The sequence below is a fragment of the Leucoraja erinacea genome, chromosome 19 (genome assembly GCF_028641065.1).
Source record: "Leucoraja erinacea ecotype New England chromosome 19, Leri_hhj_1, whole genome shotgun sequence".
NCBI classification, from domain to species: domain Eukaryota; kingdom Metazoa; phylum Chordata; class Chondrichthyes; order Rajiformes; family Rajidae; genus Leucoraja; species Leucoraja erinaceus.
Window position 1 is genome coordinate 35,802,275 of NC_073395.1, and position 27,910 is coordinate 35,830,184.

Genomic DNA, 27,910 nt, shown 5'->3' on the forward strand with positions numbered 1-27,910 from the left:
GACATACCGAATCTCCATAATCTTCTCAGGAAGTAGAGGCACTGATGTGCCTTCTTTATAATTGCATCAGTGTGCTGGGTCCAGGAAAGATCTTCGGAAATATGCACGCCCAGGAATTTGAAGTTTTTGACCCTCTCCACAATCGTCCCATTGATAAAAACAAGATTGTCGGTCCACACCCTTCCTCTTCCAAAGTCCACAATCAGTTCCTGGTTTTCACTGATATTGAGAGCCAGACTGTTGTGCTGGCACCATTTGGTCAATCGGTCGATCTCACTTCTATACTCTGATTCTGCACCATCTGTATTCGTCCAACAACAGTGGTGTGATCGGCGAACTTGATGATGGGGTTTGCATTATGTCTGGCTACATAGTCATGGGTATAGAGTGAGTATATAACGCAAGGAAAGTTGCCGAAGACGCGGCTGAGCATGGCCTTAATGTGAAGATGGAACTTTGTCTCCACAGAACTGAGCAGTGGTCACTTCTACCAATGTGGTCATGGACATATGCATCTTCAAGAGATTTGCTTGTATCTCTTTAACTTTATATTCTACATTTACTGGTTCAAATCCAATTTCCCCTTTAGTGGCTAGGCCAAATGTAGACTCTATTTCCATTTTTCAGTCCATAAGTGTAACCCTGAGTTTTTGGCAGCTAATCATTTTACCTCCATCACTCCAATTCCCCTGTCGCAGGTATTTACTGTTCCAAATGACAGAACCTCATCTTCCAACTTTGTACATTATAGTCTTCTGGATTAAACACTGATCATTCTGACATTTTCTGGTTTTAATTTCAAGTTTTAGCATCTACAGTTTTTTCCGCCTCAATTTTCAGATAATTATTCTGTTTCTGCCACCTAGATGCCGTCTAAGCTGGTCTTTTGCTGCTCTCCATTCCAATACCACTACTTTCCACATTGCACAACCATCCTTTTTGTCATTTTATTTTGTTTCTTGCCTTACAGACCTTCATTTGCCCACCTCCCTTTACACCTTTATCTACACTTTAAAACTTGTCCACCTTCACTTCTGATAAAAGAACTTCACCCAGAAGCATTAATTCTGTTTATCTTTGTGCACTGAACTTCTGAGTACCTTAATTATATCTTGTTCGCATTGAAGGAAATCTACTTTTCATTATGTACTGAGGGTGGTGTGCATTTGGACAAATTATTTGAATTACAATTATGGGTAAAGAAGAAATAAAGACAAATCATATATTCCTCTAAACAAGAATTAGATGTCAGATTGTTTATCTTTTTCATGTTATATTTTATTGGAATAAGTTGTTGGCTTGTGCAGTGAGCGGAGATTTCCTGCAAATGTTGAAACAGAAGCTGGTGGACTTACTAGATGCAGTTGTTGGCACTTCCTGGGCAGAAAACACACGAGATCTTGGGTAATGTACCTTTGATCCTGCAACCAATCTGTGATTGTCTTAAGGGCCTGTCCCACTTAGGCGACCTAATTGGCGAGTATAGAAAAATTTTAAAAAATGACATGTTGAAGACCTCCTTCGACCTCCTTCGACTATGTTGAAGACCAGCTATAACTAGCTACGACTAACTTCGGGGAAATTGGACACCGAATAATGGAGAGTGAAGATGACCTCCTTCGATCTCCTTCGACCTCCCTTCGACTGTGATGAATACCATCTTCGACTACCTTTGACTACCTACGAGTAATATGGCAACCTACAATGACCTACTACGACCTGCTACGACTAAGCCTACGAGTAAAAAAAGTATCGATTTTTTCTATGGAGACCTTTTTTTACCCAAAGGGCATTTTGTATCATATTGAAAAAAAAACGCCGCAACCTAGCTGAGGCCTCAAGTACGCGGAGACCACTCTCGAGCACGAAGGAGAGTTACGAAGACCTCCTACGACCTCGTGACGACCACGCTGTGAGTATGAATCGAGGGCAAACTCACCAGAACTCACGGATTAGGTCGCCCAGAAAGAAAGCTTCCCTCAATTAATCCACTGATTTCTCTTAAAATCTGAATTTGTTTCTATCTTGCTCGGAACTACTTGGCTTTTAGCTTAACCATGGGGCTAGCAAATCATTCATACATCTCCAAACAAAAGGCATTGTACAGTTGAAAATCAACTTAATAGTAGAACTCGCATAAATAAGCCTTGTTATGTAGTTGTCTGTTAGAATGGAACAGCTGGTCTTTTCTGAAGTTTGTCTGCTTAATCTATTTCCTTTCCTAGAATGTTGGACTAAAAGCATAATGATGCAGGAAGTAGTACGGTTAAACACTTTCCTGTCTTTGCCACTTACATTATTACTAATTATTTATCTTTTAATAATATTAGCTCCATTGTTTCTGTACTTGGAGTCATGGAGTCATACTGCACAGAACCAGGCCCTTCGGCCCTACTCATCTAAACTAGTCTTGTTTGCCCAATTCTGACCCATAACTTTCTAAATCTTTCTTTTCCATAAAGCTGTTCAAATGTGCTTCAAATGTTGTCATTGTACCTGGATGAACAGTACCTCCAGCAGCTCTTTCCAAATAAGTACCACCCTCTGTGTTCCTTAGGTTCCTATTAAACCTTTCCTCTCTCACCTTAAACCTTAAGAGGCTGCCCCACTTGGGCGACCTAATTGGCGAGTTTATAAGAGTTTGAAAAAATTACATGTTGAAGACCTCCTTCCACTATGTAGAAGACCTCCTTCGACCTCCTTCAACTATGTTGAAGACCACCTACGATTACTTTCGACAACCGTCGATTACCTTCGACTAACATGCCGACCTACTACGACCCACTATGACCTACTACGGCTAAACCTCAGAGTAAAAAAAGTATCGATTTTTTTCATGGCGACCTTTTTTTACTAGCGGGCATTTTTCAACATGTTGAAAAATACGCCGCGACCTAGCTGAGGCCTCGAGTATGCGGAGACCACTCTTGAGCATGAAGGAGAGTTACGAAGACCTCCTACGACCCCGTGTCGACCATGCTGCTGGTATGAGTCGAGGGCAAACTCACAAGAACTCGAGGATTAAGTCGCCTAAGTGGGACACCCCCTTTAGCACTGTAGTTCTTGGTTCCCCATCATAGGAAAAAGGTTGTGCACATTCATCCTATCTACAGTATGTCCCTTCTGGGGTGATTATAGACACGTCTACAAAATCTCTCTCCTATGTCTCCTATGCTCCAAGGAATAAAGTCCTAGTCTGCCCATCCTTTTACAAAAACTAAGCTTCTCCAATCCTCATAAATATTATCTGCACGGTTTCCAGCTTAATGGCATCTTTATTATTACAGGGTGACCAAAACTGAACATAATATTCCGAGTGTACACAAAAAAAGCTGGAGAAACTCAGCGGGTGCAGCAGCATCTATGGAGCGAAGGAAAAAGGCAAAGTTTCGGGCCGAAACCCTTCTTCAGACTGATCGGGGGTGGGGGAGTGGGGAGAAGAAAAGAAAAAGGAGGAGCCCGAGGGCTGAGGGATAGGAGGAGACAGCAGGAGGGCTGAGGAAGGAGAGGAGACAGCAAGGACTAACAAAATTGGGAGAATTCAATGTTCATGCCCCCAGGATGCAGACTCCCCAAGCGGAATATGAGGTACTGTTCCTCCAATTTCTGGTGTTGCTCGCTCTGGCAATGGAGGTGACCTAGGACAGAGAGGTCGTATACAGAGTGGGAGGGGGAGTTGAAGTGTTGAGCCACCTGGAGGTCAGGTTGGTTATTGCAGACCGAGCGGAGGTGTTCGGCGAAACGATCGCCCAACCTCCGCTTGGTCTCACCAATATAGATCTCCTGCTGTCTCCTCCCATCCCGCAGCCTTCGAGCTCCTCCTCCTTTTTCCTATCTTCTCCCCGCCCCCCCCACCCCCGATCAGTCTGAAGAAGGGTTTTGGCCCGAAACGTTGCCTTTTTCCTTCGCTCCATAGATGCTGCTGCTCCCGCTGAGTTTCTCCAGCTTTTTTGTGTACCTTCGATTTTCCAGCATCTGCAGTTCCTTCTTAAACAACATAATATTCCGAGTGCCCATCACCAACATCTTGTACAATTGCAGCATAACATCAATAATTGTGTTCCATAACATTAATGGCGGTGCTGGCTCGAAGGGCCGAATGGCCTACTCCTGCACCTTATGTCTATTTTCTATTGTCTATTTTTACATCAGTGAAGCCAAAATACTTCACCTCCTGTGGACAGTCGGTGAGTGAGGAGGGTAGTCAGAGAGAGGGGAGGGCCGTCAGATGGCCGTCACCCGCATGAGTGCCGGTGTTTGGCCTGCGTGACTGGCCGCGAGGACGGGCCGCGAGGTCCCTGCGGTCGATGGAGAATGCGCCGCAGAGAACGAAGAGGGACCTGGGTTTGGGGGGGGGCAAGAAGGAAGAGAGACCATCAGTACTATATTGAATACTTTTCGTAACTCTGTCGGTTCCCTATATGTGGGGCCTCTTTGCATACTTGTATATTGTGTGCAAAACTAAGAAGTTCACCAAGTGCATGTGACAATAAAGTATGAATCAAGTGATGTCCCTTTCAGGGAACATAGGCCTCTTTGCTATTATGCTCCCCGTGCCGTGTATGGTTTCATCAAATTATTGCTGTAGATGGCAAACAACAACAAACATCCCGCCCTGACGCCAATGATGTATTCAATTAACTTGTTCTTCCTGGATCTCAAGCAATCTAAACTTCAGAGCAGCCAACCATGTGGAACTTAATGAAAAGACCTGCTTGTTCATATAGACTATGTCTACTGCCCTGCCCTCACCAACCTTCTTTGCAAACTCAATAAAATTCATGTGAAATGGTTTCCCATGCTCAAAAGCCGTGCTCATTACGCCTTAATAAACTCCTGTTTATCTTATCCCTTAGAATCCCCTCCAGTAATTTACCTACCACAACTGTTAGGCTTACGTGTTTAATAGTTTCCAGGATTTTCTGAGCAAACGTTTAAAAAAAGAAGGCACAATATTAGCCACTCGCCAGTCTTACCGCATTTCGCCCGTATTTAATGACGATATATATATTTCAGCCAGGGAGAACACAATTTCTTGTCTAGCTTCCCACAGTGTTTTTGGATGTACCTAGTCAGGCCCTGGAGATGTATCTCCTTCATACATTTTAAGTTGTCCATCACTGCCTCTACTGTGATGGGGACTTTCTTGAAGAGATCCCAATTAACTTTTCTGCGTCTTCATGTCTTTCTATATGGAAAAAACAGGTGAAATATTTCTTGAGGTCCTCACCCATCTCCTGCAACTGTACATGTGGACATAGTTTGGTTTTTGAGGGCCCTTATTCTCTCTCTAATTGTCCTTTTCCCTCAATATATTTATAAAATCTCTTTAGATTCTCCATCTTCTCTGCCAAAGCCATCCCATGTCCTCTTTTTGCCATCCTGGTTTCCTTCTTGCATCCCTTGTATTCTCTTGTATTCCTCCAGAGATTCCATTGTTCCCAGCTGCTTGTCCCTAACCCATGCCTTCATCCTTTTCTGACCTGCCCTTCAATATTGCTTGTCATCTGGGGTTCCCTACTCCATTCAGCCTTGTCCTTTACTCCATCAGCAGCATACTTCACTGCATGTTGCTCTTTTTACTTCACTTGCAGGATAGCTACCTGCCCGTTTCACCTCCTGTGGTGTGTGCTAGTTTAAACCCTATCCAGTGGAGTGAATTACTCTGCCAGTGAGACCAAAGCTTCTCATTCTACTCTGGTGACTCTGATTCTGCTGTGCAGGCCACCTCTTTCCATGAACCGATGTTGGTGTTCTAAGAAAACATATTATTTTTTGCTATCTATTTTCTTGTCTTATGTTCCTTTGTTTATATCCCTATGTTTGAATAGTTTATATGTGAGCAGCAAGTATCCTGATATTATAATCTCGAAGGCTCTCATTTTAATCCATCTCATTTGGCAAACGGTGTTATTCTTGATATGTTATTTGTTCCAAATTGTGCACAATGCATACTTACTTCACTTTCACTTCCTGAAACTTTTGTCTCCCTTAGGCCTAATACTTTAGAGGTAACAAGTTACTTTGGATTTCTAAGGAACAGCTACAAAAGTAATTAATTTATTGCCCTCTATAACTCACCTCCTCCTCACCTTCAAATCCAGTCTTTTTGTTATGTGTTTTTGTAATCCACGTAGGTTATGGTGGAATTTGGTTAAATTACAGAACAAATATCCAAAAGCTTGGACTGTTGATCTTGGACTTTTAACGTACAAGTTCAAATTCCACCACAACAAAAGGTGTGAATCTGTGGAATTATTTACCAAAGAAGGCTGTGGAGGCCAAGTCAATGGATATTTTTAAGGCAGAGACATACAGATTCTTGATACTTTGGGTGTCAGGGGTTATGGGGAGAAGGCAGGAGAATGGGGTTAGGAGGGAGAGATAGATCAGCAATGATTGAATGGCGGAGTGGCCATTGATGGGCTGAATGGCCTAATTCTGCTCATATCCCTTATGATCTTATGACCACACAGTTCGGAAATATACATTTAAATAACTGCAAAATTATTTTTTTTTAAACTAATGGTGATCATGAAACTACCGCATTATGATAAAATCTTATTTCGTTCTTTCATGTCCAAGAAATCAATCTGCCTGCTGGCCTGGATAGCGCATGATATTCTGAACATATCAATGAGGTTTAATAGAAATGATCAAGCAAACCATTCATTTCAAGGACGTTACAATGCTGTAAACAAATGTTTAAACATCTATTCCACAATGGTGACATGACACTGGTATAAAGGATATATCTTTACTCTACCTTGATTTATTACTGATAACTAATTTTTGTATATATTCAGGTCTCCTTCTGGCTACATCCATTTCCAACTTGGTGTCGTCGCGAGGGGATCATGTTCTCGAATATTCATTTTCGTCAGCTCATTAAGTGATGAAATAAACTCAGGTACTCTTCAACCTCCAGGATATTTCAACGTGCAAGATGTATTCTCCAGCACAGAAAATATCCAGGGTCTGACATTTTACATACCGTGGGATAATTTCTCCAATCCAAACATAACGACACTGTCATAAAATTTGAATTAATGGAAACGCGGTCTCTTGTGTATAATTTTAGACCAACTGCAAATCAAAGCAAAACTTCATCCCATGTTATTCTCTGGTTTATCTGAAGTCTTTAATCAACTAAACCTTCACAGTCCATTGGCTTATTGCTGCCTGGATAGGTGGACGTTGATCTTTGGATGATTATTATTCACTGAGGATGATGTACTGTGTTCCTGAAGGCTTGCTGAGCAGTATTAATACTTTATATTAACAATGATAGCAGATGGCTCTACAGGAAATGTATCCGTTCGGTTTTACTCATTATCTGACTCATCCTGTACTTAATTGGAGAAAGAACAACATTAATTCTTGATTTTTAAATTACAACGGTGCTCCAGGCAACTTTAAAGTGTTAATTCTATTTGCATCAAAACCTTTATTTATTTTGGCTTCCTGGATTTCATTATACAATTAGCAGGAATTTAGCCATCAGTTAGATTTTAGTTGTCATCTCACCAATTTAACATATAAATGAGCCACTTGAACTATACAAATAATATGACTAGAAATATGAGTGACATTGTGCAACTCTGTCTTGTGAGAAATCAGTGCATGATGCCTGTAACAGTTTAGCCTGCATCATTTAATACACTTGCAATATTTAATTGTGACCTTTGTGAAAAAATAGATTGTAAATCTTTAAAATTGAGCAACGTCACGGGCAAGAGGATGTAGTCTAGAGAGCAAGGTATGTTAAGAGATCTGTTTGTAGAGGAAATGGAATTAGTTTAGTTTAGTTTAGAGATACAGCATGGAAACAGGCTCTTTGGCTCACCAGTTCATATTAGTTCTATGTTATCCCACTTTCACATTCACTGCATACACACTAGGGGCAATTTACAGAGGCCAATTAACGTACAAACCCACACGTTTTTGGCATGTGGGCGGAAGCCGCAGCACTCAGAGAAATTCCATGTTGTCACAGAGAGAAAGTGTGGACTGCACACAGACAGCACCTGAGGACAGTATTGAACCTAGGTCTCTAGCACTGTGAGGCAGCAGCTCTATCAGCTGTGCCTCTTTGTATGTTCTAAGGTTCATGATGGGCTAGATATTCCAAAGAACTGACATTTAAGTTTGAGATACAATGTGGAAGCAGGGTCTACAGTCCACGCCGCCCATTGATCACTAATAACACTAATTTTATGTTATCTTACCTTCACATCCTACACACTAGAGGCAATTTACAGGTCAATTAACCCACAAATCTGCACGTCTTTTGAAACCGGAGCACCTGGAGAAAACATAGGGAGAATGTACAAACTCCATACAGACAGCACCTGTAGTCAAGATCGAACCTGGTTTCTGGGTCTGTTGAGGTAGCTGCTCTACCACTGGTTTCTACTTCTATATCCAGTCAGATGGATTAGTGGAGTGACCAACTGATTTTTGTGCCAGTTGCCTTTTGACTGCCTTTGACTGGGCATAGATAGAAAATTATTGAGAGCCTGGAAGCTAGAATCTCCTGTCTCAGCATCAGCAGCAGAGAACAGGCCCTACCATACAGCAATCAAGGACTGCACTTTTACAGCATCACTATATGTTTGAATGGTGATGGGCGTTTGGCTGAGTGAGATCCTACTTTGCCTTTCTATGGTGTCACGTTCACATGGAGACTCTAACAGCGGAAGGAGGGCTAGTGGATCAAGAAGCAAATTTGGTTGACACTGCCCATAAGATTGCTTGCCCAAATAGCCAACGCAGCAGAAATTACTTTGGGAAATTATTATATGGAGGCAGAAACTGCCCCCAATTAAAAAAAACGTTTTGACATTTTTTCCCCAGACGACATGGAAAGTCTGGGGACATTTGTCAGCTGTGTATTTATTCTGTGGTTTGCTGGTAGGTGGCCACACAACATGTCAAAGGACACCAGCCAAGTAACATCATCAAAGGGTTTGCAGGTCGATGACCATGTCGGGTGGCAGGGTGGCGCAGCAGTAGAGTTGCTGCCTTAAGGGCCTGTCCCACCGTACGAGCTAATTCAAGAGCTCTCCCGAGTTTCCCATGATTCGAACTCGGAGAATTACGGTAATAGCCGCTCGTTGGTACTCGAGGCTCTCATGGACATTTTTCAACATGTTGAAAAATCTTCACGAGTCTTCACGAGCTTACCGCATTTCCTGAGTACCTGCCGTTAGCGTTACGAGCCGCTAAGAGACGTCCCGAGCTCCGACGTACCCGCTACGTACTTACCACGAGTTTGATTTTTTTTTAACTCGGGAGAGCTCTTGAATTAGCTCGTACAGTGGGACAGGCCCTTTACAGCGGATACAGCGCCGAAAACCCGGGTTTGATCCCGAGTACGGGTGCTGTCTGTACGGAGTTTGTGCGTTTTCTTCCCATGACCTGCATGGGTTTTCTCCGAGATCTTCGGTTTCCTCCCACAAGGACGTACAGGTATGCAGGTAAATTGGCTTGGTAAATGTAAAAATTGCCCCTTGTTTGTGTGTTACTGCGCGGGGATCGCTGGTCACCGCGGACCCGATGGACCGAAGCGCCTGTTTCCGCGCTGTATCACTAAACCAAACTAAACCAGTGAAACTGAAGAAATTATGCCAGCACTTGCATGATTGAGTCAACCCACAATTAGTCTGGTTTGTTCAGAGGGAAACTGTAAGGTGATACATCGAGCAGGGACACTCATTTAACATTTTAGGAAAAAGGTACAAGTACCTGTACAATAAATAATTAAGATCTGGAATTTATTCTCTGTAATAGTAGTTGAAAAAGAAACAATCAGTGCTGTCAAAAGGTAATGGATTGGCACTCAGAAAGTAATTTGCAGTGATATGGGGAAAGAGCTGGGGAGTGAGACTCACGGGATTGCTATGTCTAGTTCTCACACCTAACATTTCCTTATCTCTGTATCTCCCCCTCCCCTGACTCTTCAGTTTGAAGTCACCCATTCCTACTTTCCAGAGATGCTGCCTGTCCTGCTGAGTTACTCCAGCATTTTTAGTCTATCTTTGCTATTTTGGAAGCAGCATTGATTCAAATGGGCTAACGAGCCTTCTTTTGCGCTGCAAACAATTCTACATTCCAAGCACTGTATGTTCCTTAAATAAAAACCTTAAGTACGGAAATAAACAATTTGCAAAGCGGCCAACCAATGTTTACTCTTCTCATCCTTGCAATGATGTTGATAATGTGGTGATTCTGAATGCTGTCACTGACAATACCTATTTCATAGTTAAATTATTTAATACAGGAATTAAGAAAATTGCATTCCTTTGTTAGGTTATGGCAGTGGGTAACTTTTCTCCTAGAATCATGTTTTGTTTTTGTTGTCCCAATGTTAAAATTGTGCAAAGGTTGCAGTTAGATGTTACTGAACAGGGTCATAGATGCTCCGAATGAATTTTTATCTCAATTAACAAATCTTTGCATAAGTCTATAAATATTCCAGATCATATAGTCAGGGTATTTTAAAACCCTGGCTTAGCAGAGCATTATAGTTACATTCAGCTTAATGATATCATGCCAACCTTTAGATGCATCATGAATAGCTGGGCGTAAAGGGTTGGCTTATATGTATTTATTTACAGTGCTTTCTTGATACGCCACTTCAGATTCCTATTTTTTCATAAGACCATAAGACATTCAGAATTAAGCCATTCAGCCCATCGAGTCGGCTCCGCAATTCAATCATGGCTGATCTATTTTTATCCCTCAACCCCATTCTCCTGTTTTCTCCCCATACCTTTGACAGTTAATCAAGAAGGTAACTAAAGAGGCAATACCGGAAGAAAAGATGAAAGTAAGCTAGCCAAGAATATGAAGGATAGCAAAAGCTTCTTTAGGTATGTGAAGAGGAAAAAATTAAGACAAATGTGGGTCCCTTGAAGACAGAAACAGGTGAATTTATTATGGGGAATGGGATACGAGTTGAACGGGTACTTTGGTTCTGTCTTCACTAAGGAAAACACAAACAATCTCCCAGATGTATTAGGGGACAGAGGATCTAGGGTGATGGAGGAACTGAAGAAAATTCACATTAGTCAGGAAATAGTGTTGGGTAGACTGATGAGACTGAAGGCTGATAAATCCCCAGGCCCTGATAATCTGCATCCCAGATTATCATGGACAGATTGGTTATAATATTCCAGTGTTCTATAGATTCTGGATCAGTTCCTGTGGATTGGAGGATAGCTAATGTTATCCCTCTTTTCATGAAAGGAGGGAGAGAGAAAGCAGGAAATTATAGACCAGTTAGCTTGACATCGGTGGTGGGGAAGATGCTGGAGTCAATTATCAAAGATGTAATAGGGATGCATTTGGATAGCAGTAACAGGATCGGTCCAAGTCAGCATGGATTTACGATGGGGAAATCATGCTTGACAGATCTTCTGGAATTTTGTGAGGATGTAACAAGTACAGGTAAAATGGACAAGTGGATGTAGTGTACCTAGACATTCAGAAAGCCTTTGATAAGGTTCCACAGATTAGTGAGCAAAATTGGAGCACATGGTATTGGGGGTAGGGTATTGACATGGATAGAAAATTGGTTGGCAGACAGGAAACAAAGAGTAGGGATTAACGGGTCCCTTTCAGAATGGCAGGCAGTGACTAGTGGGGTGCCGCAAGGATCGGTGTTGGGACCGCAGCTATTTATAATATAGATTAATGATTTAGGTGAAGGAATTAAAAGTAACATTAGCAAATTTGCAGATGAAACAAAGCTGGGTGGCAGTGTGAACTGTGAAGAGGATGCTATGAGGATGTAGGGTGACTTGGACAGGTTGGGTGAGTGGGTAGATGCATGGTAGATGCAGTACAATGTGGTGTGTGTGTGCGCGCGCGCAAATTGGAGCAAAATCCCTTCTAATTGTTTTCCCTTTTTAATTCATGGTTAACTCTGAAATTATAATGTTTTGTGACAGCCTGGTTTCTTAAAAATATATTAACTAGGCATTGTTTTAATTATATCATTGGTGACAGAAAATGCTTTAAATACACAGTATATCAGAGAGGATTCAGATTGTTGATCTTTAATAAGAAGTACATCTCCACATAAGTTGTCAGACTGGCCCAGTATTTTCACCATTTTAGATCTCCAGCATTTTATTTTTGTATTAGATGTAATTATATAGGATCAAGATGGAATGACAATTTCTGAAACCAATCTAGTTCCCAGGTCTCACTTATATAGCCTCCTACACCAACTCATCTTTCAATAAGGCATCATACATTGTTCCCGCTTTAACTCCAAAGCTCAACAATTTCATAGCATAACAATTGCTCCTATATTTGTTCAGATAGCAGGTTCCAGTAATGTTTCTGTTGTTCATTTATTCTGTCTTGTGCACCACTATTACAGCTTTTCCCTTTTGCTTTTTCTTCCCTTCTCCTTTTTCTTCCCTTCTCCAGTATTTATTTACAATACCAGCCGTAAATGATCTTTTTTTTCCCTCCCATCCCAAATGCTTCTTTGGTCTTGTTTATTTATACTTCAGATTTCCAACACCAATATTCTGCCCATCTAATTTCAAACTAACACCAGACTGCACCAGTAAGTCCCAATTGATTTGCACATCAATTGACCAGTAGAGGCAAAAGTGAATAAATTGATTTCTTTTTCCCCAAAAGGATAATTTCTGCTGACATATGACAAAAAAAATGATGCTTTAGAAGGAGTTCTATTAAAGGCATTTTCTTAGTAACATTTAAAATGTCATTCTTAAGATGTTAAAATTTAATTTTATCGACAGGACAAGAAATAAAAGGATATGGCCAAGAGCAAGAAGATCCAGAATTGTAAGCTGAAATTTCAGCAATTAAACTATTTATAAAGAATCATTCAGTAGCCACATGTATCACAACAGTAAAATTACAAAACTATGCATCTGGAGAGCCTGGTGGAGTATATATATTGGACTTCTCTGTACAAATGAAAAAGGTTTTCATAGACAAAATTCAATATATAACTGATGTAAACTTAATAAAGTGCATTGCCACATTATTTACTTTCATGTTGTAAGCATAGCATGAAGCCTGCACACGGTATAGTTGCAGTAACATTATAAATGCTTTTGCAAGGTTGCCGAGCCAGGACAAGATGACAACTGCCACAAATAGCAATACATCACATGCTTCCAGCATAAAAAGTCAGCAGACAAGATTACTAAACCCAAACTAGAAACAAGGTCTGATGATGTTAACTTGTTAGAGCCAGCAGCTGATCAAGTTGTAAATCTAGCAGTTAGTTTATACAGCAACTTTAGACTTGTACAACAACATTGTTTTACAATTCAAATGGGGTTCAGCTGTTGCGCAGATCTGAAACTATTCTAAATGCAATGCCTAGAACGATTAAAAAAAAAAGACAAAGTGCTGGAGTAACTCAGAGGGTGAGGCAGCATCTCTGGATTCATGATAATGTCTGTAACGACAAGTAATCTGTATCTCAGTGCCATGATTTATCTAAACAGACAATCTTATGAAGATGATATTAGGTTATTAGTTCCTTTAACCTTAATGCTTGTAACAATAGCTCACATATAATAGTGGATTTCACTTTGAGTCTAGAAAAAGGAGTAAAGCAACTTTTTAAAGAACTCAGACTCCATGTTGATTAGCTCAAACTCTAACTAAAACATCTTAGGCTAGACCTAGATGTTCAGAGTAACGTATATTTAGAACTTAAAAAAATATTAGGGGTCTGATGCAGTCTGTAAATAAAAATGTTGACAAAAGGATAATGATTCAAGCCTTAATGTATTTTAAACAATTTCTAAACGTTGCAGAAGTATATTTTATGTGAAATACTTGCATTTGTAGAGTGTCTTTCATGACAGCAAAAACTATGAAGAGATAATGAACCATTTTTGGTGTTAAAACTGCAGTAATGTATGTGTTATCACGCAATGCAATAAAGATGCACAAAATAGTTTGTTCATGAAAACAATTTTGCCATTCTGCAACTGTAATTCAATCTTGGTTCCAGACACTAATAAAAAAAAACTCACACTTTACCAATCATCATGTTTTTACTGGTTAAACACAAATGTCATGTCTAATACAAGTGAGGAAAAAACATGTTTCCATAAACACATCATAATGTTTTTTACTCTGTTATGTATCAAAGACATCCTGATAATTTTATTTTTATATTCTTTATAAGAAACGTGCTGCACCAAAACATTGAACACTAATGGCACAAACTGGCATTCACATGATAAAGAAATATTTGTTCATGTATCAGGACATTAACATTTGTTAGCTTTACAAGATTTTATTGCCCATATTGCGTTTTATTTCAGCCAGCTGAACTTTTAAGTTTCCCAGAAGTAATAATTAAACACAAAAGTAAAGCATCTTTAAACAAATATGAACTGTACATTTGGGATTTTTTTTTGCTTCAGTTAGACTATTCAGAGAATATTGTTGAGATTGATAATTAATCATCCTGCATCTTAAAACAAACATTGAAAATCAAATTTTCATCAATAAGCTTTACATTCTCAAATAGGAACAGATAAGGGTACTGCAAAAAAGTCACATATTGCAGTAATTGTTTGTTCCCATTCAATGTTATTATTAAAGTTTGTTTGTTTGTTTGTTTGTACAAAGCACCAGTCACATTAATTCCTGTCTTTCAGTTTCACTTGTGGCGGCTGCCACGCCTCTTCATTGCCGCAGTGCATTGTGGACAGTACCATTTTCCTTTCGGAGCTTCGGTTAGCCCGACACATCCGTAATGAAACCACTCAATGGGGCACTTTGAAAGAAAATTAAATGTTGTTAGGCAGATTGCAAAGCAGTTTCATTTTGCTTGTTCAACTGTTTTTTTTTTAAATGTTTTTTCATGTGTGCTGTTCTGCAATAATGTGACAGTTGAATTCCCAAGGAACCTCACGTTATACCAATTGTGTTACTTAAAACAATTGTCAATGATGGGTGGGAAGAGTGAAGGGAGAAAGCAGTAAGGGCTAGAGGATTTCAGAATCGCAACAATGTTTTTTTTCCCATCCCGCAGGATGTTCAAAGGTATTTTTTAAATTGCTACAAATTAATTTAGGTTAATCTATCTATATATTGCTAAAATTCTTATCTTGTTTGTTTGTACACTGCAAAGGCCAGGAAGCGAGCGGACAAGATCATCTCTGACCCCTCTCACCCTGGCAACAAACTCTTTGAATCACTTCCCTCTGGAAGGCGACTCCGGATTGTCAAAGCTGCCACAGCCAGACAGTTTTTATCCACGAGTAGTTGCTCTACTCAACAGCCAAAAAGTTGTAGCCTCCCTTTGATCTGGTATTTTGTTGGTTCACATGCTTGATCAATGGTGTTTTATCATTAATGTTTCATTATTATTAATGTTTAGTGTTTTCTGAATTATTCATAACTGTCACTGTATGTCATGTTATTACGTGGGTGGAGCACCAAGGCAAATTCCTTGTATGTGAATACCGGGCCAATAAACTTATTTACTTACTATGTCTGTCTGTGTGCATGTCTGTGATGTCCTGAAATTACCCCAAAACGGTATACGATAGCGCTACAAATTGGACCACCTTACTCGTCATTGTCCTGTGGTGTACTGTATCAAGTTTTGTTCAGATTGAAGGTATACTTTACAAGTTATTCACATTTTAAACTTAAAAAAAATTAACTTTTCACTGTAAATAATCCAATTCCACTTGCTGCCCCTGCCAGTTACAAATGGCAGGACACTGGGAGTCCTGTCATTTGTAACATTGTAACGGCATGGGGCAGCAAGTGAAATTGGATTTTTTAAAGTGAAAAGTCAATTTTTTAAAGTTTAAAAAAGAGGGAGAGTGAAGAGGAGGGAGAGGAATGCTGGGGGATGAGGAGAAATGAGCCGCGCCTGCGCAATTGGGGACTATGGGTGAGTGGTGGAATATTGCGTTGGTGGAACGGGTAGCGTTGCGGGAACGGATGAGTGGTGGAATATTGCGTCGGGACCTAACAGGTCTCACTTGGTCTAGTTTGTTAAAAATACTAAAGGCCATTTGTTACATTATTTAATTATATCATTGCACAAATGACTTTAATGGAAGTGACTGCTTGTTAATTTCGGTGTTATCTGCCATGAAACTGACTGTACTTCAAGAAACAATTATGTCTGATTATTGTAGGGAGATTACATGGAAACTGTATTTTTTCAATTGACTGTTTTTACTTCCAAGACAGTTTTTTTCCCCCGGCTTGACAATTTCCAAAGTAACTTTTAAGTTTTTTCTCTAGTTCCCAATGAAAATCATATAACCAATTCTGCCTGTGTAAAACAAATTGTATCCCTCAATTTGTCAATTGCATTATATCCAATTTACTTTATAGAAACATGCCTTACAGCATCTGTAAACATCTGAATATGCATCTTATATTTACCCAAGGGAATTATCCCTTTTTTTGCTTCATTTATTACATTATTTATTCACAGAACATCTTGAATAAAGATTGATAATTATACCAAGCAATATAATTTGTATCTGGCTGTAATGGCCCAAAAATTAGATTATGGAAATTACTTACATCTTGATTATCACATCCTACCATTTCTCCATAGGATACCTGAAAAGAGGGGGTAAAAATATATATTGATGCTCAGTGAATTATTGGTGTACTAAATTAACTAAAGGATTCAATTTAAGAATCACTGTGCCTTTTTGCGGGCGCCACCAATTTGTCTTTCAGATTTGTTACATTAACGCCAACCTTAATTGCCAGGTTAAAATTAATCCTTTAACTTTTTATGTTGCAATTTTGGCACCAAAACCATTTTTGTTCATGATTAAAATATTGTGACAATATTTTATGCCTCAGCAAGAAGTACATTATGAGTTGGATAATTTAACACAATCACCATTCCCTCAATGCAAGCTGAATGAAGGAGCCAGTTGTTGATATCAGGAGTCAAGGTGGTGCACACACCCCAGTCAGCATTAATGCTTCAGAGCTTTATGTTGCTAGGCATTGGCCTGGACCAACCATGTTGAAGTTGTTGCCAAGAATGCATACCAATGCCTCTACTTCCTCAGAAGATCAAGTTGTCTCCAGCAACTCCAACATTTTACAGATGCACCATAGAAACATTATTAAGGAGATGCATCACAACTTGGTTTGGCAGCAGCTCTGCCTGCAACTGCAAGATATTCCAGAGACTTGTGGATATACAGTGGCTTGCAAAAGTTTTCATACCCCTTGAACTTTTCCACATTTTGTCACGTTACAACCACAAACGTAAATGTATTTTATTGGGATTTTATGTGATAGACCAACACAAAGTGGTGCATAATTGTGAAGTGGAAGGAAAATGATACATGGTTTTCAAATTTTTTTACAAATAAGAAACTGAAAAGTGTGGCGTGCAAAAGTATTCAGCCCCCCTGAGTCAATACTTTGTAGAACCACCTTTCGCTGCAATTACAGCTGCAAGTCTTTTGGGGTATGTCTCTACCAGCTTTGCACATCTAGAGACTGAAAATTTTGCCCATTCTTCTTTGCAAAATAGCTCAAGCTCAGTCAGATTGGATGGAGAGTGTCTGTGAACAGCAATTTTCAAGTCTTGCCAGAGATTCTCAATTGGATTTAGGTCTGGACTTTGACTGGGCCATTCTAACACATGAATATGCTTTGATCCAAACCATTCCATTGTAGCTCTGGCTGTATGTTTAGGGTCGTTGTCCTGCTGGAAGGTGAACCTCCGCCCCAGTCTCAAGTCTTTTGCAGACTCTAACAGGTTTTCTTCCAAGATTGCCCTGTATTTGGCTCCATCCATCTTCCCATCAACTCTGACCAGCTTCCCTGTCCCTGCTGAAGAAAAGCATCCCCACAGCATGATGCTGCCACCACCATGCTTCACAGTGGGGATGGTGTGTTCAGGGTGATGTGCAGTGTTAGTTTTCCGCCACACATAGCGTTTTGCATTTAGGCTAAAAAAAACTTCAATTTTGGTCTCATCTGACCAGAGCACCTTCCTCCACATGTTTGCTGTGTCCCCCACATGGCTTGTGGCAAACTGCAAACGGGACTTCTTATGGCTTTTTTTCCAACAATGGCTTTCTTCTTGCCACTCTTCCATAAAGGCCCGATTTGTGGAGTGCACGACTAATAGTTGTCCTGTGGACAGATTCTCCCACCTAAGCTGTGGATCTCTGCAGCTCCTCCAGAGTTACCATGGGCCTCTTGGCTGCTTCTCTGATCAAAGCTCTCCTTGCCCGGCCTGTCAGTTTAGGTGGACAGCCATGTCTTGGTAGGTTTGCAGTTGTGCCATACACTTTCCATTTTCGGATGATGGATTGAACAGTGCTCCGTGAGATGTTCAAAGCTTGGGATATTTTTTTATAACCTAACCCTGCTTTAAACTTCTCCACAACTTTATACCTGACCTGTCTAGTGTGTTCCTTGGGCTTCATGATGCTGTTTGTTCACTAATGTTCTCTAACAAACCTCTGAGGCCTTCACAGGACAGCTGTATTTATACTGAGATTAGATTACACATAAGTGGACTAATTAGGTGACTTCTGAATGCAATTGGTTGCCACTGTCATCAGACTACTGAACGGTCCTCTCATAAGTTAAACTTATAGTCCTGATCTCCCAACCTACCTTATTTCAGCCTTTGAACTTTATCTGCACTTTCTCTGTAGCTGTAGTGCTAAAATTCTGTGAATCTATATTGGTGACTCTGTCAAATCCATTGCCACAGACGTCAGTGGAGGCCAAGACAATTGATATTTTTAAGGAGGAGATTGATTGATTCTTGATTAGTACGGTTGTCAAGAGGTTATAGGGAGAAGGTAGGAGAATGGGGTTGAGAGGCAAAAAGAGTTCAGCCATGACTGATTGGCAGAGTAGACTTGATGGGTCAAATGGCCTAATTCTGCATCTAACTTATGAACTTTTGATTTGTACTCCGGGATTTTTCTCTTTGCACTACCAGTTGTTCTTGAGTATGGGTTGATTGTACTCAAGTACAGTTTGATTTGACTGGAAGGCATGCAACATTTTTCACTGTATTTTGGTACAAGTGTTAATTATAAACTAATACCAATTCAGCTAATATGGTGTCCATCTCTTCTTTACAAATGTATTTGAATATTTAAAAGTGTGTTCAGTCATTGGCTCTTTGAAGCTTGCATCATACTGTATGTTGACCCCACTTAGTGCTTGGAAGTGGGAAATGAAGGACGATTGTAATTTTAAATAAATTAGCAGTTAGAATTAGGTTGATTAATGTATAGCAGCATTAGTTGAGATTTATTCAACAAAACTAAAATAACTTACAGTAATTAAACATGCTTCTTGTAACTGATGTTAGATATAACCAAGAAATCTTTCATCGCTAATTTTTTTTAACAGATACTACTTATCACTTACATTAAATGTAAGTACATTTAACCAACATTTTTTCACTCTCAGTACAGGCTACAAAATATTCTATTTCTGTTACACATTTCTGCAGATAAAGTTAATTCGAATTTTTTGGAACTACCATAAAAATTTAAAGTACAATTTCTAGAAAAGAAAACCCTAGTATAATTGCAACTTTGAAAATATAAAAGTAACAGAACATAAGGTGTGTTTATTTTGAATGCCGCTATTATCTGCTTCTCCAAGCTTACCTGATTGCATATACAATACCGAGGCTCATTGGGATCATATGTCCAATCGACTTGGTTATTGGAATCAGACTCTGGTAAAACTGGGGTCTGCGGAGGGATTTCTTGTGCTACTACTGATGATGAAGATGATGATGATGATGAAGATGATGATGACGACTGGTGATTTGAAGACTTGTTGCTGCTTCTGAGAGAAAAAGGATATAAAGATTATAAATGGGCAATCTAACTAAAGATTTTTATATTTTACCAATCCATAACAATATAAAATACAAATTAAAATATTTCCGTAAAACTGGGAACATAGCAGCATGAAACAACAAAATCAAAGCTGATACTTTATATTTAGAATTCCTAATGAAATAGGAAACCATTTTCGCTCATTGAGTCTATGCCAACTGAGAGAAATCCCATTCCTTAACTACATTTTTATGGAACTTATTCGTCTAACATCCCCCATCAATGTCCCCCAGAATATAATGCTCACAACATACTAATGACAATTCACAGTGGCCAATTAATCCACCTGGTCACAGGGAAAAAATGCAAACACCACGCAGACAAAAATAGTCAGGGTGAGCCCGTCACTGAACCAGTGTGGCAGGAGCTCTACCAGCTACACTATTATTTACTGGTGCATGAAGGGGCACTGAAGCATAGATTCCTCTTTGGCGGAGCACAATTTTGATCATGCGTGTCATGCACATACAGACATGTCTCAATTTACAATGAGAAAACAACATAGGATTATACATCTTCCAAGTTGGCAGGAATGCAAAATTATGGATTTAATCATTCTCATTGAATGATGCAGCAGGTTACGGTCCGCTCCTGCTCCTAATTCATATCTTCATACATAATTGGAGGCACAGGTTGAGGAGACAGCAGGTGAGGTGGAGGGCTGAGTGGACAATATCGTTTGGATGATTCTAGTACTGGTGACATTTTCTTCAGATCCTTGGGATCGAGAATAACCTGCTTCCAATCCAGTTTTGAATTCTGAAGTGGCTTATGATGTCAATGAGGGAATAACACTCTCTTCCATAGATGTGATTGGATGATTATTTAGATGCGATTGGAGGATTGTTTGTGGTGTGCTCCTTCCAGCACTTCTGCAGAGCTTCCACATGCTCTTGAGGCACGTCCTCGATGTTTTCAATCCAAAATGCTTCTTCTCATCTTTGAGGTGTCGTGGGCCAGAGGTTCCCACGTGTCATTGGGATTGTTGTGTTTCTTCAGTGAAGGCTTGACTACATCATTGAATCTTTTCACCTATCCATTTGGTAATCAAAGGTTTCAACAGTCTTTTATTGTCACGTGTACCAATTAAGGTACAGTGATATGCGAATTACCAAAGTTAAACCAAAAAAAGCAACAAGACACACAACTACCATAAACATCCATCACAGCGGATTCCCCACATTCCTCACTGTGATGGAAGGCAATAAAGTCCAATCTTCTTCCCTCATTCTTCACCCGTGGCCGGGACAGTCGAACCATCTGTTGGGGCGATCGAAGCTCCCGCAACCAGCGGTTGAGGCCCCTGCATCGGGGTGATTGAAGCCCCTGCTCCTGCGGCTTGGAGTTCCCGAAGTCGGTCTCTGACCCATCACTGTGCTTGGACTAGACTGTCTGCTTCAGGACCACGATGTCAGGCACCCAAATTATATAGTCTACCCAAAGAAGTTAATTGTGTGTAGCTGGTGTTTCATTGCTGAAAATATTGCTTGGTGGAAAAATTGACATTTGTTCACTTATTATTCGAGTAAATTTGGATGATTTTGCAGGCAGAATTGATCATATTTTTCTTGTGCCTTCAGATGCTTGCTCTGGGTAGTCTATGACTCAGAAGCATGTAATTGAGATCACTGCTACCTAATAGACCACAGGTTTTGCGCCAGGTCTGAGGTCTTGTGCCTTGAAGACCCTTTTCCTCAATCAACCTTGTGTTGTGCCAGTGCTTTAAAGGCAGTGGTCAATTTTGTTAATGGTGTTTGCTTTTGTTGATAGGTGGCTCTTGATATATGAGAAGTGGGCAAGCTGTGAACCATTTTATGTTGGAGGCAGAAAGTGGTAGAGGACCTGTTTATGGATTCTGCATGTAATGCTTATACAAGTCCACAAACTCTTGGAGCCCAAACTCCAAATATGCACAAGTATCGTCTGTATGCTGCATGAGTACTGGGTGACCTTGGATCCGGAGTGTAGCTGCTACATATAGAAGTTTCCCATTTGTTCTTAAAATTAACTCCATACCTGTGAAGAGGTGACCGAGAAGACTAGCGGGGCAGGTGTAGTAGACATTGCCTATATGGACTTTAGAAAGATTGTTCTGGGAGGTCATAGTAGATGGGATCCAGTTAGATCTAGCCAAATGGCTACAAAATTAGCTTGAATGCAAGAGACAGAGGGTGGTGGTTGAAGGTTCATATTGAGATAGAGACATGCATGTAGTAGCATGCCACAAAGATCGGTGGTGGGTCGATCACCTTGTTATCTTCATTAACGATTGAATGAGAATGTAGGTGGCATTATTAGTATGCTTGCAGATTACATGAACATTTGTGGTATAGTGGCAAGAGAAGAACATTATAGGGAGAGGTTGGGCATGCTAGAGCTTGTTTCCTTAAGCGCAGGATGTTGAGGGGTCATCTTATAGAGGTGTATAAAATCATGAGGGGAATAGACAGGATGAATGCACGGTGCCTTTTACGCAGGGTAGAGGAATCAAAAACAAGAGGACATATTTAAGGCAAGAGGACAAGATCTAATATGAACCAGAAGGCAACCTTTTCATTCAGAAGATGATGGGTGTATGGAACGAGCTGCCATAGGTTGTAATCAGATAGACAAACTAAAAAGGTAGGATTTACACAGTAAAAGAACGGGTGTTGGGGAATGTTGTAGAACAGAAAGATCTAGAGGGGCAAGTACATAGATCCATGAAAGTGGCAGCAAGGTTAGGCAGGGTGGTGAAGAAAGAGTCTGGCACACTTGCCTTCATCAGTCACGGTATTGAGTACAGGAGCTGGGGCGTAACGTTACAGCTGTACAGGACGTTGATAAGGCTACATTTGGAGTAATGAGTGCAGACTGGTTGCACTGCTATAGGAAATATGCCATTAAACTGGAAAGGGTGCAAAATAAACTTCCAAGGGCGTTACTGCATCTGGAGGGTTTGAGTTATAAGGAAATGGTGGGAAGACTAGGACTTTTTTCTGGAGTGTAGGGGCCTATGAGATGACTTTATAGAGGTAAGATGGCGTCGCGTGCACAACGCGAGGCTCTGCGTCTCCGTAGTTTTTCTAAGTTAGTTCTTCTACTGTTAATAATTACCTTAGTTTTCGCCCGGAGCACTGGAGCGAAGACTGTGTACGGCCGTCAGGAGCTCCTGGAGCTCGGCCGTCTCTGCATAACGCGCACCAGAAGCGACTTTCAACTGCCGCCGGAGATCACCAGGACACCGTGGTCTAGCGGGTCCGCGCCCCCGACAGGAAGTGTCCGGAGGCGGCGCAGGGACCGCAAACAAAGGCGTGGGAAGCGGGGAGGCCATCGAGCTAGGCTGCAATCAAATCCTCACCAGCCAGCTCTGCCCAGCATTTTCCTCGCGAATGTCCGGTCCTTGGTGAGTAAAATAGACGAACTAAGGCTGCGGATCACCACACACAGAAGGATCGCCGACTGCAACGCCATGGTCTTCACTGAGACATGGCTAAAGGACAACATCCCAGACAACGCCATTGAGCTGGAGGGACGCACTGTCTTCAGGGCCGACAGATCAGTGGAAGACTCCGGTAAGACCAAGGGCGGCGGACTATGCATTTATGTGAATAACACATGGTGCACGGACGTTGTTAAGATTGGTAGTCACTGCTCTGCTGACCTGGAATACCTGATGTTAAAGTGCAGGCCCTTCTATTTGCCCAGGGAATTCACATCAACTGTTATCACTGCAGTCTATGTTCCCCCGGACGCTAATGCCAGGCTAGCAATGGAAGAGCTGCAAGCTGCTATCAGCAAACATCTATCTGCCCACCCAGAGGGGGCATTTATTGTTGCGGGTGATTTCAACCACTCCGACCTTAAAACTGTACTCCCCAGGTTCCATCAGCATGTTTCCTGCCCAACCAGAGGAAACAATGTTCTGGACTTAGTTTACACTAATATTACTGAAGCCTACAAAGCCCTCCCCCTCCCCCACCTTGGACAGTCTGACCACCTCTCCCTGTTCCTGCTCCCCAAATACACACCTCTGATCAGACGTGTGAAACCTACCATGAGGACAGTGAAGGTCTGGCCTGAGGGGGCTGTCTCTGACTTACAGGAGCAGTTTCAGCAGACAGACTGGAGTCTCTTTGCTACTCAGTCCACCTCCAATTCACAAGTGGACATCAACTCGTACACCTCAACAGTTCTGGACTATATAAAATTCTGTACCGATAATGTCACTACCCACAAGGAGATAAAGACTTTCCCTAACCAGAAGCCGTGGATGAGCAGGGAGGTCAGACTCCTACTGAAGGCTCGCGATGCCGCTTTCAGATCTGGCGACGCTGAGGAATACAGCTCATCCAGGGCCAATCTGAAAATGGGAATTAGGAACGCTAAACTCAATCACAAACGGCGGATTGAGGAGCATTTCCATAACAACTCTGACCCCAGGCGCATGTGGCAAGGAATCAAATCCCTTGCCGATTATCAGAAAGTTAACACCCCTCCCCCAGACAACGACACCCTGCCTGATGAGCTAAACCACTTCTATGCTCGCTTTGACCGAGACAACAAAACCCCAGCCATTAAAGTTGCTCCACCCCCGAATGAACAACCTCTCAGCCTCTCCACCTCTGCTGTACAAGATGCACTGAGCAAGGTGAATGAGCGCAAAGCTGCCGGCCCCGATGGCATCCCTGGCCGGGTGCTTAGGGCATGTGCTGGTCAACTATCCCCAGTCCTCGCCAACATTTTCGATCTCTCACTGGCCCAGGGTGTTGTCCCCACTTGCCTCAAGACATCAACCATCGTGCCAGTGCCCAAACAGTCAGCTACAGGGAGTCTCAACGATTTCCACCCAGTGGCACTCACCCCTGTTATTGCAAAGTGCTTTGAGCGGCTGATCTTGGCTCACCTCAAAGCCTGCCTCCCCCCCACACTGGACCCCCACCAGTTTGCCTACCGGACCAACAGGTCTACAGAGGACGCCATATCGGCGGCCCTACACTCTGCCCTGACCCACCTGGACCACAACAACTCCTACATCAGGCTGCTGTTCATAGATTTCAGCTCTGCCTTTAACACCGTCATCCCAGCCAGCTTGATCACCAAACTCAGTGGACTTGGCATCTCCACCTCCCTCTGCAACTGGACATTGGACTTCCTCACTAACAGACCACAGTCTGTTAGGGTCAATAACCTCACCTCCTCCACTATAACACTGAACACCGGAGTGCCACAGGGCTGTGTGCTCAGCCCTCTCCTCTACTCCCTCTTCACCCACGACTGCATCCCAAAGCACGGATCCAACGCCATTATTAAGTTTGCTGACGATACCACGGTAGTAGGACTGATCAGCGACAACGATGAGTCAGCCTTCAGGGATGAGATCCAGCACCTGACCACCTGGTGTGCCGACAATAACCTCATCCTCAACTCCAAAAAGACGAAGGAGATTATTGTCGACTTCAGGCAGACCAGAGGAGGCAGTCATACCCCCATCCACATCAACGGGACTGAGGTGGAGCGCGTCTCCAGCTATAAATTCCTCGGAGTGCATATCTCGGAGGACTTGTCCTGGTCCCTCAACACCTCCAAGCTGATCAAAAAGGCACAGCAGCGCCTTTACTTCCTTAGGAGGCTCAAGAAAGCCCACCTGTCCCCCCAGATCCTGACCAACGTTTACCGCTGTACCATAGAGAGTATCCTGACCACCTGCTTCACGGTATGGTACAGCAGCTGCACTGCTGCGGACAGGAAAGCACTACAACGGGGGTGAAAACCGTTAGCAGCACATCATCGGTGCCCCCGCTCCCTGCCATGGATGCCCTCCACCGAAAACGGTGTCTGAGACGGGCTGGGAAGATCATCAAAGACCCCTCACACCCCAACCATGGACTGTTTGCCCTCCTCCCATCAGGGAGGCGGTACAGGAGCCTCAGGTCACGTACCAGCAGGATGAGGAAAAGCTTCTATAACAACACAATCACACTGCTGAACTCGGAGTCCCGACGATAGACTTCTCTGGTCCCTCCGTCCCCCTTTGTTTAATCATTCTGTATTTCCTGATTATTCAGTATCTTCTCTCTTTCTACTTTTTTCTTGTCTTTTCTCTTTATGTACAACTACTACGGTCTGACGCAAAACTGCATTTCGTTGTACTGATACTTGTATTTGTGCGATGACAGTAAAGTTGAATTGAATTGAATTGAATTGAATTGAATGTATATAAAATAATGAGGGACATAGATAAGATGACTAGCCACAGTCTTTCTCCCAGGAAAGGGGCATCTAAAGCTGAATGGTATAGATTTAAGGGAAGAGGGGAAGCATATAAAAGGAAACCTTTTCACACAGTAGAACGAGGTGCCAGAAAAAGTGTCAAAGAAAGTGACATAAAATGACACTTGGACAGAAACATGGAAAGGAAACGGTTGCAGGGATATTAACCAAGCGAAGACAAGTGTTACCAGCTTGGATAGGCAACTTGTGTGGTGAAGATGAAGCTTACTGTGCCTCTAGATGGATGCGGATGTGGGGAGATCTTCTTTGGCCACTGTGAGGAGGATCCAAGTAATGATTTTCCTAATGGAAGGCAGCCATAAACGATAACATTGATTATGGCATTTCTGAGGTCCCTCGACATACCCTCTTCTTCTGATATAAACAATGAGATTGCAAAGTTTTGTGAAGCTCTTCACTGCTGTGTTTTAGAATTTCAGCAGGGATACTGTCTGTCCAGATGTCTTGTTATTTTAGAATTGATATATGACCTTCGTGACTTCTTGTTAGAATTGACAGGACTAGCCCAAAAATGTTGCTGCAGGATGGACTCAAGGGTGCTCACGTAAGGTCAAAGTTGCAATTGAAAGATCTTTGGGGGTATTCCTTCCAGTAGACATTGACCTCTTCTCTGTTCTTGATTTCAGTGGCGTGGAGCTTTGGGTGTTTGGGCCATAGGTGGTTTGTACAGCACTGTAGAATTCATGCACCTTATGTCTTTTGATGGATCGCTGAGCCTCCAGCAGTCTCTCCATCCACCATTCGTTCTCTGGGTCATCGGTTTTCTGCTGGGCCTCTGCATAGTTTTTCCTTTCTCCTAGAGCAAAGGTGGAACTTCCAATCTGGAACACGTTATGTTTGCACCTGATTAGTTACTCAATCATCTTGTCATTCTCATCAAACCATTCTTAGTTCTTCTTGATGGACAAAGCAAGAGTCTCAATCGTGGCAAGTATCGCGGCAGATTTCAAAGAAGCCAATAAACTGTGGATATTTTGCGACAGTGTTAGTCCGAGACTTGACACTCGTCCTGTGTTATTCACAAGAGGTTCAACATTGATCATGTTGAGGCAACATCTCCGCTAATGCATACACTTTGGGGTCATGTAGAAAAAGATAGCAGAGGAATTAAGTTGTGGTCAATCGAGCAGTCAAAAATGCCTGCAATGATGCCTTGATGCCAACATTTTTGGGTTCCATCATCTGGACAATAATATAATCCAACCCGAACACTTAGATTGGAAGTATTTCCACGAAGTGTCGTTCTTGTCCTTCTGATGAAAGAGGGTATTTATTATGACAGGGCCATGTTCCAAGCATTTCATTAATGGAAGGACACAGCAGCATTTAGTCTTCATGCTCTTGTCTTATTGATTGTAGCTTACCATTTGGTTGAATACTTCCCATTCTGGTGTTAAAGTCACTCAAGAAGATCAGTTTCTCTCCATTTGGCGACCAGAATTTCTTTCAAGATTGGAATAGAGATCCTCCTTGGACACTTTTTCAGCTTTAAGGTTGGGTGTGTATGCATTATTGACTGCAGCGTGTTGGTTCTTTATTAAAATGAGCTGAAGGATCATAAGGTATTTACTATTTCTGTGGAAGTTGTTGTTGAGATGCTGGGCTAGTTTATTCTTGAGAATTCTGACACCTAGCTCCTGCCATTGCCTGGTTCAGTTTCCCAATTTAAATGGTCTCAGGCCTCACTTCACACTCCTTGAATGGTGTTCATTTTCTCCAAATTATTTTTTTCAGTTTAT

At 41.7% G+C, this 27,910-nt stretch overlaps 1 protein-coding gene across 3 annotated transcripts in view; it reads right to left on the bottom strand.

The window, feature by feature from the left end:
• Positions 1–14,041: 14,041 nt before the first annotated feature.
• Positions 14,042–27,910, bottom strand: part of ing3 (inhibitor of growth family, member 3) — a 32,987-nt gene continuing 19,118 nt past the window's right edge. For all 3 annotated transcript variants that reach the window (XM_055650839.1, XM_055650838.1, XM_055650840.1), the window contains 3 exons: positions 19,662–19,845; positions 16,570–16,608; positions 14,042–14,791 (listed from right to left, as the gene is read on the bottom strand). In XM_055650839.1, coding sequence (XP_055506814.1) covers positions 14,675–14,791; positions 16,570–16,608; positions 19,662–19,845 — 340 coding nt within the window. In that variant the 3' untranslated portion in view covers positions 14,042–14,674. The remainder of the gene's footprint in view (positions 14,792–16,569; positions 16,609–19,661; positions 19,846–27,910) is intronic.